The sequence below is a fragment of the Simochromis diagramma genome, unplaced genomic scaffold, assembly GCF_900408965.1.
Source record: "Simochromis diagramma unplaced genomic scaffold, fSimDia1.1 OVJJ01000085.1, whole genome shotgun sequence".
Taxonomy (NCBI): domain Eukaryota; kingdom Metazoa; phylum Chordata; class Actinopteri; order Cichliformes; family Cichlidae; genus Simochromis; species Simochromis diagramma.
In genome coordinates, this window is record NW_024387315.1 from 581616 (window position 1) to 597301 (window position 15686).

The 15686-nt window shown below is 42.0% G+C and overlaps 1 protein-coding gene across 12 annotated transcripts in view; it reads left to right on the forward strand.

Moving 5' to 3' along the window:
* The window catches only part of celf1 (cugbp, Elav-like family member 1), a 74671-nt gene extending 59399 nt beyond the window's left edge, over window positions 1–15272 (forward strand). For all 12 annotated transcript variants that reach the window (XM_040005101.1, XM_040005103.1, XM_040005108.1 and 9 more), the window contains 4 exons: window positions 647–832; window positions 5402–5545; window positions 9184–9356; window positions 14504–15272. In XM_040005101.1, the coding sequence (XP_039861035.1) occupies window positions 647–832; window positions 5402–5545; window positions 9184–9311 (458 nt within the window). In that variant the 3' untranslated portion in view covers window positions 9312–9356; window positions 14504–15272. The remainder of the gene's footprint in view (window positions 1–646; window positions 833–5401; window positions 5546–9183; window positions 9357–14503) is intronic.
* Window positions 15273–15686: the final 414 nt, after the last annotated feature.

The following is a 15686-nucleotide window of genomic DNA, read 5'->3' on the forward strand; positions in this document are numbered from 1 at the left end:
GGGTTGGCTGGAAGACTGTTTACTTGGACAGTAAAGGACACTAAGGACACTGTCTCAGCTGAACTCTGGACACACACATACACTGATACACACTCATCCCCCTCCCTTTCCAAACGCCTTCGACGCTTGTTCCCTCCTGGAGAACACGGCGGGTCTGGGCCCAGCGCTGGAAAAATAGCTGCAGGGCAGGATGGCTGCTGTGTTTGCTTGGGATTACTCCTCACCCCCCACCCACCCCTGTTGCTGGTCACGTGCTCTATAATGTTGTGCTGTGGACATTTATGTGTTTTCTGTGCAGAGGAGTTTTTTTGTTTCCTGTTCTCATGCTGTCCTCCCAGGAGCTCAGCATGAGTAGAGGTCTCTTTTTTCCCTCTTGGACTTTCCCATTGTTTTGTATTTCAGTGTTTTTCCGTAATACTACCGGTCCCCTACCTGTCTCCCCATGTGATGTCTGTGTTGTGTATGTAAGGTCGGGGGGGGGGGGGGGGTCGGTCCCATTTCACTGCAGGGCAACTTGCATGTGACAAATAAAGTTTTCTTGAATCTTGAACAGTGACAGCCTTTTGGCCTCTTTTCTGATTCTTAGTCTACTGAAGTTTGTACCACTGTGAACATACAGCTTTTTTTCTTCTTGTAACTGATGCAGGCATGGCAGCACTTAATGGCAGTCTTGGCTCTGGAAGTCTTTCTAATGGCTCAGGAAATACAATGGAGGCACTGAGCCAGGCCTACTCTGGCATTCAGCAGTACGCCGCCGCCACCCTCCCTAGCCTCTACAACCAGACCATGCTATCCCAGCAGAATGTGTCAGCTGCAGGCAGCCAAAAGGAAGGTGAGTTTTGTTAGCTGGGAGTAGATCTAATGCAATGACTAATGAGTGAAGTGGACACTTATTAAAGGCATTTATACAGAGGTTCAGTGTGTAACTATTAAAAAACAGAATGCAGCTCTACTGTATTAGCATGTTTTAATGTATTTTCTCTTTAATTCAGTTTTATCCAGCTTTTGCTTGATCAGTAATAAGCCTCATGAGTTGTAGGCTGTTTTTTCAATTAGGTCGTACCTATATGCCTTAGATGAAATAGATAAACCTACTGTCAGTTTTCTCACAATTTAACATAACTCAGGCAACAAGAATAAACCATATGTAACTTGGAACCTCTCTAAAGGATTGTATTAATGACAAAGATGCACACACATGTTGTGCCATTTGGTTATGCAACTTTTTTTTTTTTTTTTACAAGAAATTCTTCTACTTTCCAACCCTCACCCTTGGTCAGATCTGGGAAATGATCAAAAGAGACTATGTAGGGTCATGAACAGAAGTGGGTAAAATGAGTTTATTTTGTATGGTGGCTGTGCTCAGCATTTGCGGTAGGGAGAGTAACTCTGATATCCAAGCTGAGTGCTCATCAGAGTAGTGCTCCTGCTCCTTTGTGATGAAAGGAGACAGTTGAGGTGGTTCTGACCTCTGGTTTAGGATGCCTCCTGGATTTCTCCTTAGAGGTTCTCCAGGCACTTAGGAGCAGAACCCAGTTTCTGGGGAGAAGGATGTCTGGAATACTCTGCTCAGTCAGCTGCCATCATGATCTCCCTTTGAATACCCCTAAAGATGATTCATGGATGATTTTGTTTTAATTTTACACTTTTTCTCATTTGTTTTTTAATACTGTTATGCAATTTAAAATACTTGTTGACAGCTCTAATTCCTTCATCATTTTGAAGTAATTAAACATGGTAAATGTAACATGTAACAGTAAACAAGTAAACTAGCTGCAGAGATGTTACCATGCATCACCATTGTGCCTCTGCTTACCTACTAACAGTTAGCAACATTACTTGATTTTGATTTGATTTGATATACCTTTATTAGTCCCACAAGGGGAAATTTCATAAGGCTGCCGACCTATTGCACCCAATGGCGGCGCCATCTTACCCTCCGACCATACATACATTACACAAACATCACATGGGGAAGACAGGTCAGAGAGGTATAACAATGGAAAATGCACCACATGAGGAAAGATAAGGAGAAAAAATAACTCCCCCCAGACTGAGCTCCAACAGGGAGATCAGTTTGAGAACAGAAAAAACACCTCTGCACATGAAAAAACTCTTAATACACCAAAGAAACACATGACAAGCAACAGGGATGGGTAAAGGGTGAGAGACAGCCGATTTAGACAGCACATCCGGGCCTGCGTGCGCTGGTCTCCATGATCCACCGTCAGCATCGGAAGGGAACAAGCGTCGAAGGCGTTTGGAAAGGGAGGGGGGATGAGGTTGTGCATATCTGTGTGTGTGTGTGTGTGTGTGTGTGTGTGTGTGTGTGTGTGTGTGTGTGTGTGTGTGTGTCCAGAGTTCAGCTGACACAGTGTCCTTCGCCCTGCCAGGCTAAGTAAACAGTCTTCCAGCCAACCCAGGTGGCCTTGCATGGAATGGGAAGGAACAGACTCAACACAGTCGTTATCAGGGTGTTGTTGTTCAGCTCCAGCCTTGAGACCGCAGCTGGCGCCAAAGGGGTATCCGCATGAAGTGAGGGTGGTTTATACTTTAGTGCAAACAGCTCATATGAATTTCAAAGCAGTTCTACAGTCCAACACTGGTCTCTCAATCTCCCGTTGGAGAGCCGCGAGCTTCGCCATACTTGCGCTCTGTGATGTTGTCATTTCTTGTGCTCAAGGAGCCGATTCTGAGAACTCACGGCAGTGTGCCTCCCCGAGATGTCATCCGATTTGCGCACAGAGATGTTATTCCGAGCTAGCCCTTCTGAGATGTATCCAGTCTGCAGTCAGAGATCTTATTCTGAGTATTCACAGCAGCCGTAGCCTCTCAAAGATCTTATCCATGCTGCACTCAATGAGCCCATTTTGTGAAACTCACGCCTCGTCCCGTCGTTTCAATCCCAGCGGGCAGCCTTGTTGGGGTTTGAACAGCCGGTTCCGCTTTCTTAATTCTTCGATAAGTCAGGGCCAAGCCAGCTCCGATCAGCCAGAACCCTGTTACCATGGTTCCGAATAGGTAGATATCTTCAGCACTCAGGCTCACCCAAGCCCAGACTTCTCGTTGAGAAAGGGGTGTCACTTGCATTTAGGGACCAGTTGATCCAATCCATAATTCCTCTTTTAGGTTTTAGAGAACAGACTGTGAGAGAGTGTTCCAGGGAAAACTAATACAAAAAACACGAGACTAGACAGGACATAAGAGGCTAAGCAGGGAAGCTAAGGGAGAGGAGGAGGAGAGGAGAAAAGTGCGACTGCCTTCGTCAAGAGCAAGAGCAGAAGGACATCAACAATTATCAACATGGAGTTACAATAGAAATTACTTGGAACAACAATTATCTGACACTGCTTCTCAGATGTTATTGTCATTACATGTTTTCTGTGACAATCCCCCCTTACAGTTTTAGATTTTAGCAGTGCATTTTATCTCTCACATTTTCTGAATATGGTGTGTGAAACACTGAGTATGCCTTTAAATAAAAATTGCCGTTTAGCTACAACTAACTGTTAAGTTGTTAAGAGATGTGTGTAGTGTGTTTTAATGTCACTTTCTGATAAGGGTTTTGCCTTATTTTATTATGCTGCATCAGCCATGACTGGGTGCTGCACTAGTAAGATGTAACTATCTCTCTAAAATGACCTTGGCTCATCATGTCAACAGCTCAACTTATAGTAAAAAAGAACTACAAGTGTGAAACTCTGGAGTGGCAAAGTATGCGCACAATTTCAAATTTGTGTTGAAATTTCAAGATTTCAATGTGTCTTTTTTGAAACATGAAAGTACACTACCGGTCAAGGTTTTTATAACACCTCAATTTTTCCAATTCCAATCGAAAATTATGCAGTTTAAAGTCTCATTGCACTCTGAAATGAAAGGAGTTGGAGTTAAAAAAAAAAAAAAAAAAGTAATCATGGAATCAATTTATAGACCAAATTTATTCTAAACTTTTGACTCAACAAAGTAGCCGCCTTTGGCAAATATAACAGTTGAACAATTGGACTAATGTTTTTGGTCATTATCTTGCTGTAGAATGAACCCTTGACCATCTAGGCGCATACCAGAGGGTATTGCATGAATGCTGTGGTAGCCGTTTTGGTTCAGGGAGCCTCTCACTCTGTACAAGTCACTGACCCTGGATCCAGCAAAACAGCCCCAGACCATCACACTTCCTCCTCCATGTTTGACAGTTGATGCCACACACTGTGGAACCATCCTTTCGCCTACTCGACGACGTACAAAGAGCCTGCGTGATGAACTGAAGATTTCAAATTTTGATTCATCAGTTGATAACACCTTCTTCCAGTCTTCAGTAGTCCAGTGGCAGTGTTTCATGGCCCAGACAAGCCTCTTTGTCTTATTCTGAAATCTTAGCAATGGCTTTCTTGCTGCAAGCTCGAAGTCTTCGCAGTTGAAACTGAGACTCGCTTACTACAACCACTATTAAGCTGTGCTTGAAGCTGTTGTCCTGTGAGCCGCCTGTGATAACTCTCAGAAACGTGTCCTCTGATTCAGTTGTGGCTTTCGGTCTCCCAAACCTCTTCCAGTCAAAGTTTCTTCCTTTTGAGTGTGAAGGAAACTGTATTCACTGACACCCATTTTGTGTTCCCTAAAAAACAGGCCTTTTGTATAATTCTGAAATGTACATTATTTTTCGGTTTGGCTAACCTTACCTTTTGTTTTAACCTTGGCAGTTCACCACTTGCCTTTGTACCATTTCAAGCTAATCACTGAACTTGAACGACTTGAACTGCAATAAATAGCTGGAAAAATTGGTGTGCTCTAAAACGTTTGACCATTAGTGTATATGGACTGCTTTTTCAGTCCTTTTTCTGCTTTATGTGAAATTTTCATTTCTTATAATGCAGCTGAATTCACAGTGTACTTGTTCTTATTTACAGATAATTTTCTAAGTGGCCTGTTTTTTTTTTTTTTCTTTTTTTTTCTTTTGTGACACACGCTGGAATGAGACTAAAAATTGCAGTTGGTCAGTTTATTAGGAAGCTGCTGGGCTGCAGAGAAGTTTTGATATCGCATTTTTGTGTTATGGAAACTGTCAAATAAGACAAAGTAAACAAAATCAGGTTGGCTATGAGCTTGTCCCTGGAGATGTGCAGCCAGTGTTTGTGTTTTTAGAAGCAGTGCATATATGTTTTGTAAAACACAAGAATCTGTTAAAAAGCAGCTCTGAACCATATTATTAAACACTTTTAAGAATCTGTTAACCAGGCTCTGCATGACTCGATTAAACAGTTTGTTACAGTCTGTCAATCAGATTTTTTTTTCTTTGCATGAATACAAAAAATGTGACTCTATTTTTAAAAGCTACGTGAATTCATAATGATAGTCCTGTTAGAATATTACTGTGTTTTATACTTGTATAATTTTCTTTGTTTGGCAGGTCCAGAAGGTGCGAATTTATTCATTTACCACCTGCCCCAGGAGTTTGGAGATCAGGATCTGCTCCAGATGTTTATGCCCTTTGGAAATGTAATCTCTGCAAAAGTCTTCATTGACAAACAGACTAACCTCAGCAAATGTTTTGGTGAGTTCATGTAAGTTTATATATATATATATATATATATATATATATATATATATATATATATATAATATAATATAATATATGGCGTTGCATGTATGCCTTGCCTGCTAGCATCTTGCACCCTGCTGTTATGTGCTGGATTGTCTCTGGGGCATCTTTACACAGCCTGCACCTGGGGTCTTGCCTGGTGTGATAGACCCCAGCCTCTATGAATCTTATACTCAGAGCTTGTTCTTGTGCTGCCATGATTAGTGCCTCTGTGCTGTCTATATATATATGTATGTATGTATGTATATATATATATACATGTATGTGTGCGTGTGTATGTGTATATATATATGTGTGTGTGTGTGTGTGTGTGTATATATATATATATATATACACACACACACACATATATGTGTGTGTATGTGTGTGTGTGTGTATATAAAAAAACAAAACAAAAAAACACCCAGCACGCCCCTGCGGGCGGTTTATCCTTCAAGCTCGGGTCCTCTACCAGAGGCCTGGGAGCTTGAGGGTCCTGCGCAGTATCTTAGCTGTTCCCAGGACTGCGCTCTTCTGGACAGAGATCTCCGATGTTATTCCCGGGATCTGCTGGAGCCACTCGCCTAGCTTGGGAGTCACCGCACTTAGTGCTCCGATTACCACGGGGACCACCGTTACCTTCACCCTCCACATCTCAGCTCTTCTCTGAGCCCTTGGTATTTCTCCAGCTTCTCGTGTTCCTTCTTCCTGATATTGCTGTCATTCGGAACCGCTACATCGATCACTACGGCCGTCTTCTTCTGTTTGTCTACCACCACTATGTCCGGTTGGTTAGCCACCACCATTTTGTCCGTCTGTATCTGGAAGTCCCACAGGATCTTAGCTCGGTCATTCTCCACCACCCTTGGGGGCATCTCCCATTTTGACCTCGGGACTTCCAGGTTATACTCGGCACAGATGTTCCTGTACACTATGCCGGCCACTTGGTTATGGCGTTCCATGTATGCCTTGCCTGCTAGCATCTTGCACCCTGCTGTTATGTGCTGGATTGTCTCTGGGGCATCTTTACACAGCCTGCACCTGGGGTCTTGCCTGGTGTGATAGACCCCAGCCTCTATGGATCTTGTGCTCAGAGCTTGTTCTTGTGCTGCCATGATTAGTGCCTCTGTGCTGTCTTTCAGTCCAGCTTTGTCCAGCCACTGGTAGGATTTCTGGATATCAGCCACCTCCTCTATCTGCCGGTGGTACATACCGTGCAGGGGCCTGTCCTTCCATGATGGTTCCTCGTCTCCCTCCTCTTTCTTGGGTTTCTGCTGCCTGAGGTATTCACTGAGCACTCGGTCAGTTGGGGCCATCTTCCCAATGTATTCTTGGATGTTCGTTGTCTCATCCTGGACTGTGGTGCTGACACTCACCAGTCCCCGGCCCCCTTCCTTCCGCTTAGCGTACAGCCTCAGGGTGCTGGACTTGGGGTGAAACCCTCCATGCATGGTAAGGAGCTTTCTTGTCTTTATGTCAGTGGCTTCTATCTCCTCCTTTGGCCAGCCTATTACCCCAGCAGGGTACCTGATCACGGGCAGGGCGTACGTGTTGATGGCCCGGATCTTGTTCTTACCATTCAGCTGACTCCTCAGGACTTGCCTGACCCTCTGCAGGTACTTGGTGGTTGCAGCCTTTCTAGCGGCCTCTTCATGGTTCCCATTCGCCTGCGGGATCCCCAGGTACTTGTAACTGTCCTCTATGTCTGCAATGTTGCCTTCTGGTAGTTCAATCCCCTCAGTTCTGACTACCTTCCCTCTCTTTGTTACCATCCGACTACACTTCTCCAGTCCGAACGACATTCCAATGTCATTGCTGTATAGCCTGGTAGTGTGGATCAGTGAATCGATGTCTCGTTCACTCTTGGCATACAGCTTGATGTCATCCATGTACAGGAGGTGGCTGACAACTGCTCCGTTCCGTAGTCGGTATCCGTAGCCAGTCTTGTTAATGATCTCACTGAGGGGGTTCAGGCCTATGCAGAACAGCAGTGGGGACAGAGCATCTCCTTGGTAGATCCCGCACTTGATGGTGACTTGTGCTATGGGCTTGGAGTTGGCCTCTAGTGTTGTACGCCACATCCCCATTGAGTTCCTGATGAAGGCTCTTAGGGTCCCATTGATCTTGTACAATTCTAGGCATTCCAGTATCCAGCTGTGGGGCATTGAGTCATAGGCCTTCTTGTAATCAATCCAGGCAGTGCACAGGTTGGTCAGTCTGGTATATACACACACATATATATATATATATATATATATATATATATATATATATATATATATATATATATACACACACACACACCACACATATACACACATACATATATATACACATACATACACAAGAAAGCTCCTTACCATGCATGGAGGGTTTCACCCCAAGTCCAGCACCCTGAGGCTGTACGCTAAGCGGAAGGAAGGGGGCCGGGGACTGGTGAGTGTCAGCACCACAGTCCAGGATGAGACAACGAACATCCAAGAATACATTGGGAAGATGGCCCCAACTGACCGAGTGCTCAGTGAATACCTCAGGCAGCAGAAACCCAAGAAAGAGGAGGGAGACGAGGAACCATCATGGAAGGACAGGCCCCTGCACGGTATGTACCACCGGCAGATAGAGGAGGTGGCTGATATCCAGAAATCCTACCAGTGGCTGGACAAAGCTGGACTGAAAGACAGCACAGAGGCACTAATCATGGCAGCACAAGAACAAGCTCTGAGCACAAGATCCATAGAGGCTGGGGTCTATCACACCAGGCAAGACCCCAGGTGCAGGCTGTGTAAAGATGCCCCAGAGACAATCCAGCACATAACAGTAGGGTGCAAGATGCTAGCAGGCAAGGCATACATGGAACGCCACAACCAAGTGGCCGGCGTAGTGTACAGGAACATCTGTGCCGAGTATAACCTGGAAGTCCCGAGGTCAAAATGGGAGATGCCCCCAAGGGTGGTGGAGAATGACCGAGCTAAGATCCTGTGGGACTTCCAGATACAGACGGACAAAATGGTGGTGGCTAACCAACCGGACATAGTGGTGGTAGACAAACAGAAGAAGACGGCCGTAGTGATCGATGTAGCGGTTCCGAATGACAGCAGTATCAGGAAGAAGGAACACGAGAAGCTGGAGAAATACCAAGGGCTCAGAGAAGAGCTCGAGAGGATGTGGAGGGTGAAGGTAACGGTGGTCCCCGTGGTAATCGGAGCACTAGGTGCGGTGACTCCCAAGCTAGGCGAGTGGCTCCAGCAGATCCCGGGAATAACATCGGAGATCTCTGTCCAGAAGAGTGCAGTCCTGGGAACAGCTAAGATACTGCGCAGGACCCTCAAGCTCCCAGGCCTCTGGTAGAGGACCCGAGCTTGAAGGATAAACCGCCCGCAGGGGCGTGCTGGGTGTTTGTTTTTTATATATATATATATGTGTGTGTGTGTGTGTGTGTGTGTGTGTGTGTGTGTGTGTGTATATATGTGTGTGTGTGTGTATATATATATGTGTGTGTGTGTGTATGCATATAAATATGTTTTATTTGCAACAATTGGTTTTCTTCGGCACATTGAAAATACCTACTGCAAGCTGCCTTGAGCTGCTCTTAGTGTTTCTTTCTTCTCTAGGCTTTGTGAGCTACGACAACCCAGTGTCATCACAGGCAGCCATCCAGGCAATGAATGGTTTCCAGATTGGAATGAAAAGGCTGAAGGTGCAGCTGAAGCGCTCAAAGAATGACAGCAAGCCCTACTGAAGGAGCTGAGACACTACAGGCTTAGTTAGGCAGGGTGGTGTTATGGTAAGTGTAGTGTGAATAACCAGCTGAGACTGATGCACTCAGAAACTTGTCTGTGTGCTACAGGGCTGCTTCACTGCTCCTCGTGGCCATTAGAAAACATGTCAGGACAAAGACAGACGTGAAGCTACATGACAAGTTTTGACACTAGCCTGGATTCTCCCCATGTTCTTTTGTGGTGTATGCACTTTTTCTTTTTAACAAAAAAGAGAAGCAGTTGTGTTAGTTTGCTGTTGTAGAAAGTAACACATATGAGTCATTTGTCAAGAAATGTTGCATGCTGACTATCAGATGCCAAATCTCTCTGTTGCCACTTCCTGTTCACCTTCTTCCTCTTTGACACATTTAATGTTAAAAACCAGGCAGCAAATGGGAAAGACAAATCTCTATTTGATGTGGTTTTCCCTGCTATCGCTTGAAATGGAGACCAAATAGTGATAGACACCTGTATTGTTTATCAGACTTATTTGTCAGGGTAGGCACAGAAGATCAGATTGTCAAGGTGGAGCACCACCAGTATGTGCAACTGGCATTTGGACTTAAGTGTTTTCGCATGTGTATGCGTGTGTGCACGTTAAATCACTGATTTCTGCAAAAGTTAACAAGCCTGTTGTTGTTCTACCCTTTTCTCTGGCATTTTGAAAGAGTACCTGTGATTTTTGTGCGCTGGCAAGACTGTATTCCGTTTTAGCATTACTTTTAGGCTACGTACACGGGTATTTTTGAAAACAGAGATTTTCCGTTTTCGTTTTAAAAAATAATCCCGTCCACACGTAAAGGTAGAAATGAAGGAAAACGCTGCTAGGAACATGCCAAAGCAACAGGTGGCGATATATTCCTAACCGTGCAGAAATGTTGGCCAATCAGAAGTCTAGAAGCCTCGGTGGGAAAAAGTAAACAAAGCTGGGGCATAGAAACAGAACCGAGTCGTATGTGTGGAGGGACAGTAACTGTGTGTATATGTAAGCATTTAAACACTGCAGAGAGAACAATTAACAGTATTGTAGAAATTCATTTCACCGAAACAATAACGTGGCGCACAGTGTGACGTCAAAGGCGCACACCTTTGACGCTGCCTTTTCTGCATTTTCTCAGTTTTTCTCGTCCACACGTAAATGCAAAAACGGAGTTTTCAAAAATATCCAACCTGGCCGGAGTTTTTAAAAATCTCAGTTTTCAGTGACCAAAAACGGCGTTTACGTGTGGACGAAAGGTGCAAACGCATAGAAAAATCTGCGTTTTCAAAAATACCCGGGTACGTGTGGACATAGCCGTAATCGAGTCACTTTCATGTTTGATTATATTACATCTGTTGTTTGTCAACAGCAACAGTTTTATGGTGAACACTAATTGAGAGGCCTCAGGGGGTGAGTGTAGTGTAGTGTAGAAACCATGACCAATTATACTTGATATGGAATTATACTTCATGTATAATCAGTACATTTAATAAAACATGCAGTTGAGATGTAGATCAACCTGGGTGAAACATCAGGGACTGAGCTGATGTGATCTATGAAGCTTAACTGTCAACTTTAACAAGCAATAACCCCAACTTTCACAATAAATCCAAAGTTGAATGACTTCTTTCAGTTGCTTAAAATTCTGTGCAATGTGAACATGATGGTTTTCATTACTACATTTTGTTTTAGTTTAGTTTTCCACCAGCCCTCCCTTTTCATGATAGCTATCAGCTAGCTGACCTCAAGGGCTAGAGACTTTCTATATATTGTGCAAGATTGACCTGGCAGCTCTCTGAAATGCCAGGAAATTATATTGTGTTTTTGTTTTTTGCATGTTTCGTCGTACATAGAGCTAGGAAGGAAGATAAATGTTGAGATATATATTTTAATCGTAATGCTTTTTCTATTTTCATAGAGATTTTATACTTTCTGTAAGTCTTGGGGAACTATTATTGTCTAAATATTTATCTGATTGGAAATTATGAAGAAAATGTGGAATCTGCCACCTCACTTCATCTCTTGGTGTGTGTCCTAGACTTGCCTGTTGAACGTTGTTTCCTTTTGCTGATGTGTATTACATGACATTGTGGCACGAGCTGTATATGAAGGATCCATCCGATACTTTTGCTAGAATATTAATAATAATTGAAAAATAATACCAAGGATACGTTCAAAACTGAATTATTTGCAGAGGGGCTACCATGGGGAGTATTAATACATCCAGGGTACCCACGTATTTCATCAGTGTTTAAAGTCTTTCAAGACAAGGAAGTTCCATATTAAAGGAAAAACATTTGTTTAGCATAGCTTGATCAGCTTTTCTGCTATAAGTTACGTCCTAGAGCAGGGGTAGGGAACTCCAGGCCTCGAGAGCCGGTGTCCTGCAGGTCTAGGTTCCCTACCCCTGCCCTAGAGAGTAACTGTTTGGGCACTTCCACATCTTTGTGTTCCCTGGGCTCTGTCCTTTAGGACTGTCATGTACTGTCTAATTGGACTAGGTATATATTATATTACTGAGTTGTCAAATGAAAGGCTAAGACTTGGCATTTTAAAGTCATGCCTATTATTTGTAAATAATAAGGCAGAGAGCCTGGGGGACACGAGTATGTGTTATTGTCAAAATACAAATCTATAATAAAAGTACATTGATGTATTGTATGCATTTACATGGTGGCAGTTAACTATGTATTGAGAATGTAACCTTATAAAAGAACTGGACGTGCCTCATTTCACTCCATTTTTCATCCCCATTTGTTTAGCTCTTTCGTCTTAAAAGGATCTATCTGAATGTGTCCTTTGAGGAGAGGGCCCTTAACGTATGAGAGATCAGACCTCACACAATGTGATAATACTCTGGGCTCTCAGTCATTAATTGAATTTTTTTTTTTATTTATTTAAAAAATTAAAATCACCTGCCAAATATTGTCTAGGTTGCCCTTGTGCTTCCAAGCACCTCAGAATACCATGACCTGGATGACTAAGAACCTACACAGACATATGGTTCACTGGTTTGATTAGAATAGTTTTTGAACAGCTATTTGAACCTACAGCAGTTAGGAGTATGGGCTTCTACAATCAGTTCATCCAGTGTTAATTTAGCACTATGCAAATACCAGACTTTATAACGCTGAGTAAATTAGAAACTGAACTATCAGAAACAAGGTAGAACTGTAAGATAGAATGCAAGATAACTAGTTTATTCCAATAAAGGAAATCATGCCTAACTTGATCCAGAGGTATAATTAATGTGAATGTCACATCCATCTTAATAATTTTTACTAAAATGTTTCAAGAAGGCCTTATTCAATCAGTCTGGATTAAAACTGTGCTCATGGCTAGGATAATTAAGAACTGTGACAGAAAGATAGGCCTGAGCACTCACAGGACAGATGCAGTTACATTTTCATATTTTACGGAAATTAATGTTCAACGTTCTTGAATCTTCAAATGAATAAATAGAGAGAGGAATTGACAGGACACACATGATTGTTCTCTTAGTATTTAGGTATAAACACCAAAGCCAGCAACACCAAACAAAGATGAGAACCAGCACAAAGAGACTTTAAAGCGACCACCACAGTGATTCTACTTTAGAAACAGTTTGGTACCTGTTGAAGTTCAGCAGCGGCTGGCTTTGCCACAAATGACAGCTCACTTTATCACTGTGCTGGGCTGTGGTCGGCATTTTACTCAGCTTTACCATAACCCAACTTAGTTTTAGATGCTGTCTATGCAGATGCTTGTGAAGAGCCCAAGTTGTGTTCAAAGTTGTTTCTGTCCTGGAGCAGTCTCCACTTCTCGTACTTTTGAGCAATAAAAATAAAAGAAATGTCCATGTCCACGCTGGAGCTGTGCCACTATTTTCCTCCAACGACACATGAACTGAAATCAGCTGATTTCAGTTTCAAAATTGCAAGAGTTGATAAGCGGGATCAATAGTCAGGCAGACTAACGAAGGAATTGGGCTACATCCCTATGAATAAAACCACTAACTGTTAGTGGTGTGCGATACTGCATATTTTGGTATCAATCCCATACCAAGGAAATACGGGCCAGTATCGCTCGTACCGATACTTTTCAACAAATAAGGTGGATGCGTCATTGAATTGCTAAATCTCAATTAATTACCTTGACTTTAAGTGTTTTTTGTGATTATAGTTTTTTATTATTAAAATAGCTAAAACCCAGGACATAATTTGGACAAAGTTTATAATTAAATAGATTAAATAATTAAATAGAAAATGCTAATATAAAATTAATATTATCACTTTTTTTTTTTTTTTTTTTTTTTTTTAGAAAAATCTTTAATTAAAAAGTGAACGCAAACCAGTTAACAAATTAAAACAAACAAGTACTGTTGAGAAATAATAATACAAAAATTACAATTAAAATTCCCAACAACAATAAAAACAACTGGTGAAAATATAAATAATATGTAAACAACTTAACAACCCCCAAAGCGTCTAAGCCATGTCACGTGATGGCCCAACATCTAAACACAAGAGGGTTGAGGTGGAGCTGACACAGCAGCGGCGAGTCCAGCGACCTGGCTGTTTTGTCTTTGCCGAAACCACAGCATTGCAAACAAGCAGAATTTAAAGTAAAGAATCGATCTCACCAGGCCAGTATCGATCCGATACGGATGCCGACTTGGCATCGATACAATCGATATTTGGATCGATTCGCCCTCCACTACTACCTGTCTCAACAAACATTTGTTCTAAGTTTTTAAAGTAATGCAGATTTCCAGATGCACTTAAATAAATGTTGAAAATCATCAGTTCCATTTTCCAATTAGCTGATTTTAAGAGAAGATGTGTGCAGCATGTTACATCAGGTACTAAAATGTTAAAGATGAGGCTTAAAAAGGTACTACCTCCGTAACACCCTCTGGTCTCCTTACATGATTAGCTGTGTTTGTTTGCATGTTGTCACTGATTTTGTGCTGGCACCACATTTATAGCTGTTCTATATGTGTGAATCTGCTGTTGTCATCCACCTCAGTTTCTAGTAACATGCTCATCATCCTCACTCTGTCCCTGAAAATGGCTACTGAGTTTTTAGACTTTAGTAAAGCACCATGATAAATGTGATTATTGTCAGTTTCTTTTCTCTCTCCTGTCTGTGTTCCATTACTGTGTAACCAAGGTTTGTCTCCCTGTTGTGTATTTTTTTTCTTTGTTTTTCTAGATCTCTTCCTGTTTGCCCTAGCATGTTGGTGTGGCGTCACAGCTCATCGTCCAGTCCTTGTCTACTGCGCTTCACTGGTGCTTCCAATTTCACATTTGACGTTGTAGTTGACGTTGATTGCCCAAAAGGTTTTGATGTTTCCTATGTCCTATGTGCTGCCAAAATAGGCACTAGAAAGGTTGCCTCTGAGCATTTTTGAATGTTAAAATTTATTACAAGCAAAAGAAAATCTATTTTTCTAGAATAAGTAAAATAACCACTCAATTAAAAAACAATTCAGTTTAATAAGAGTCTCTAGTTTGTTTTTATTGACTGTACGATGGAGCAATTTTTCCAGTGCCTCTCTTTTTTGGTTTTGTTATGTTTTTTGTGGAAAAGCAGCTAATCTCTTTAGATTATGTTGTATGTGAGTGCTAGTGTGTGCCTTATTTAAAAAAAAAGAAAAAGAAAAGAAAAAAGTCAAAGAAATTGGTGATGACATGTTGTTGTACTTGTGTAATTCCTTCTCCTCTGGAGTTCCCTTTTGAGTGATATGAGAAGGAAACATTCATAATTGTAAAAATGTTTTTTTTCTTTTGACTTATTGTCTCAAAGCACATGATGCTGTTTTACTCTTGTTTCTGCAGATAATCGGATATAGAGGAGAATATTTTGTCAGGCCTGTTTTAGTTTTATTAACTACACTGAAATTTTTGAAAAAAATATCAAGAAAAATGAATATGTTTGTTAAGTTTGCTAAGTTAAAAAAAATAAACTTGTGCCAAATGTTTTGCGCAATCAGTATTCCTCCTTTTTAGGACTTTTGATTTGAGGTGTTTTTACCAAATGCAGTCCGTAGACCCTACAGACCCACATTTATATGGGCTGCAGTTCGTTTCCTTGACTAATGGATCAGTATTGCTCCAGGTAGGGCTGGGCCATATTATACGTTTCATGATAATACCGGTACAATGTTAGGCAATGATAAGAAAATGAAATATTGCAATAGATTATGAGTAAAACGCACATGCACAATGCTTTTGTTTTCATACACACATGACGGAAAAAGCATGGCAGTGACGGAGAATGAGAAGGGCAAAAGCGGATCATTGAATGAAACAGATGAACCAGAATTGGTTTGTAGAAATGCAACTTCAGTGATGTGGAACTGGTTTGGTTTTCGTCCATTAGAAAGCCACCAAAG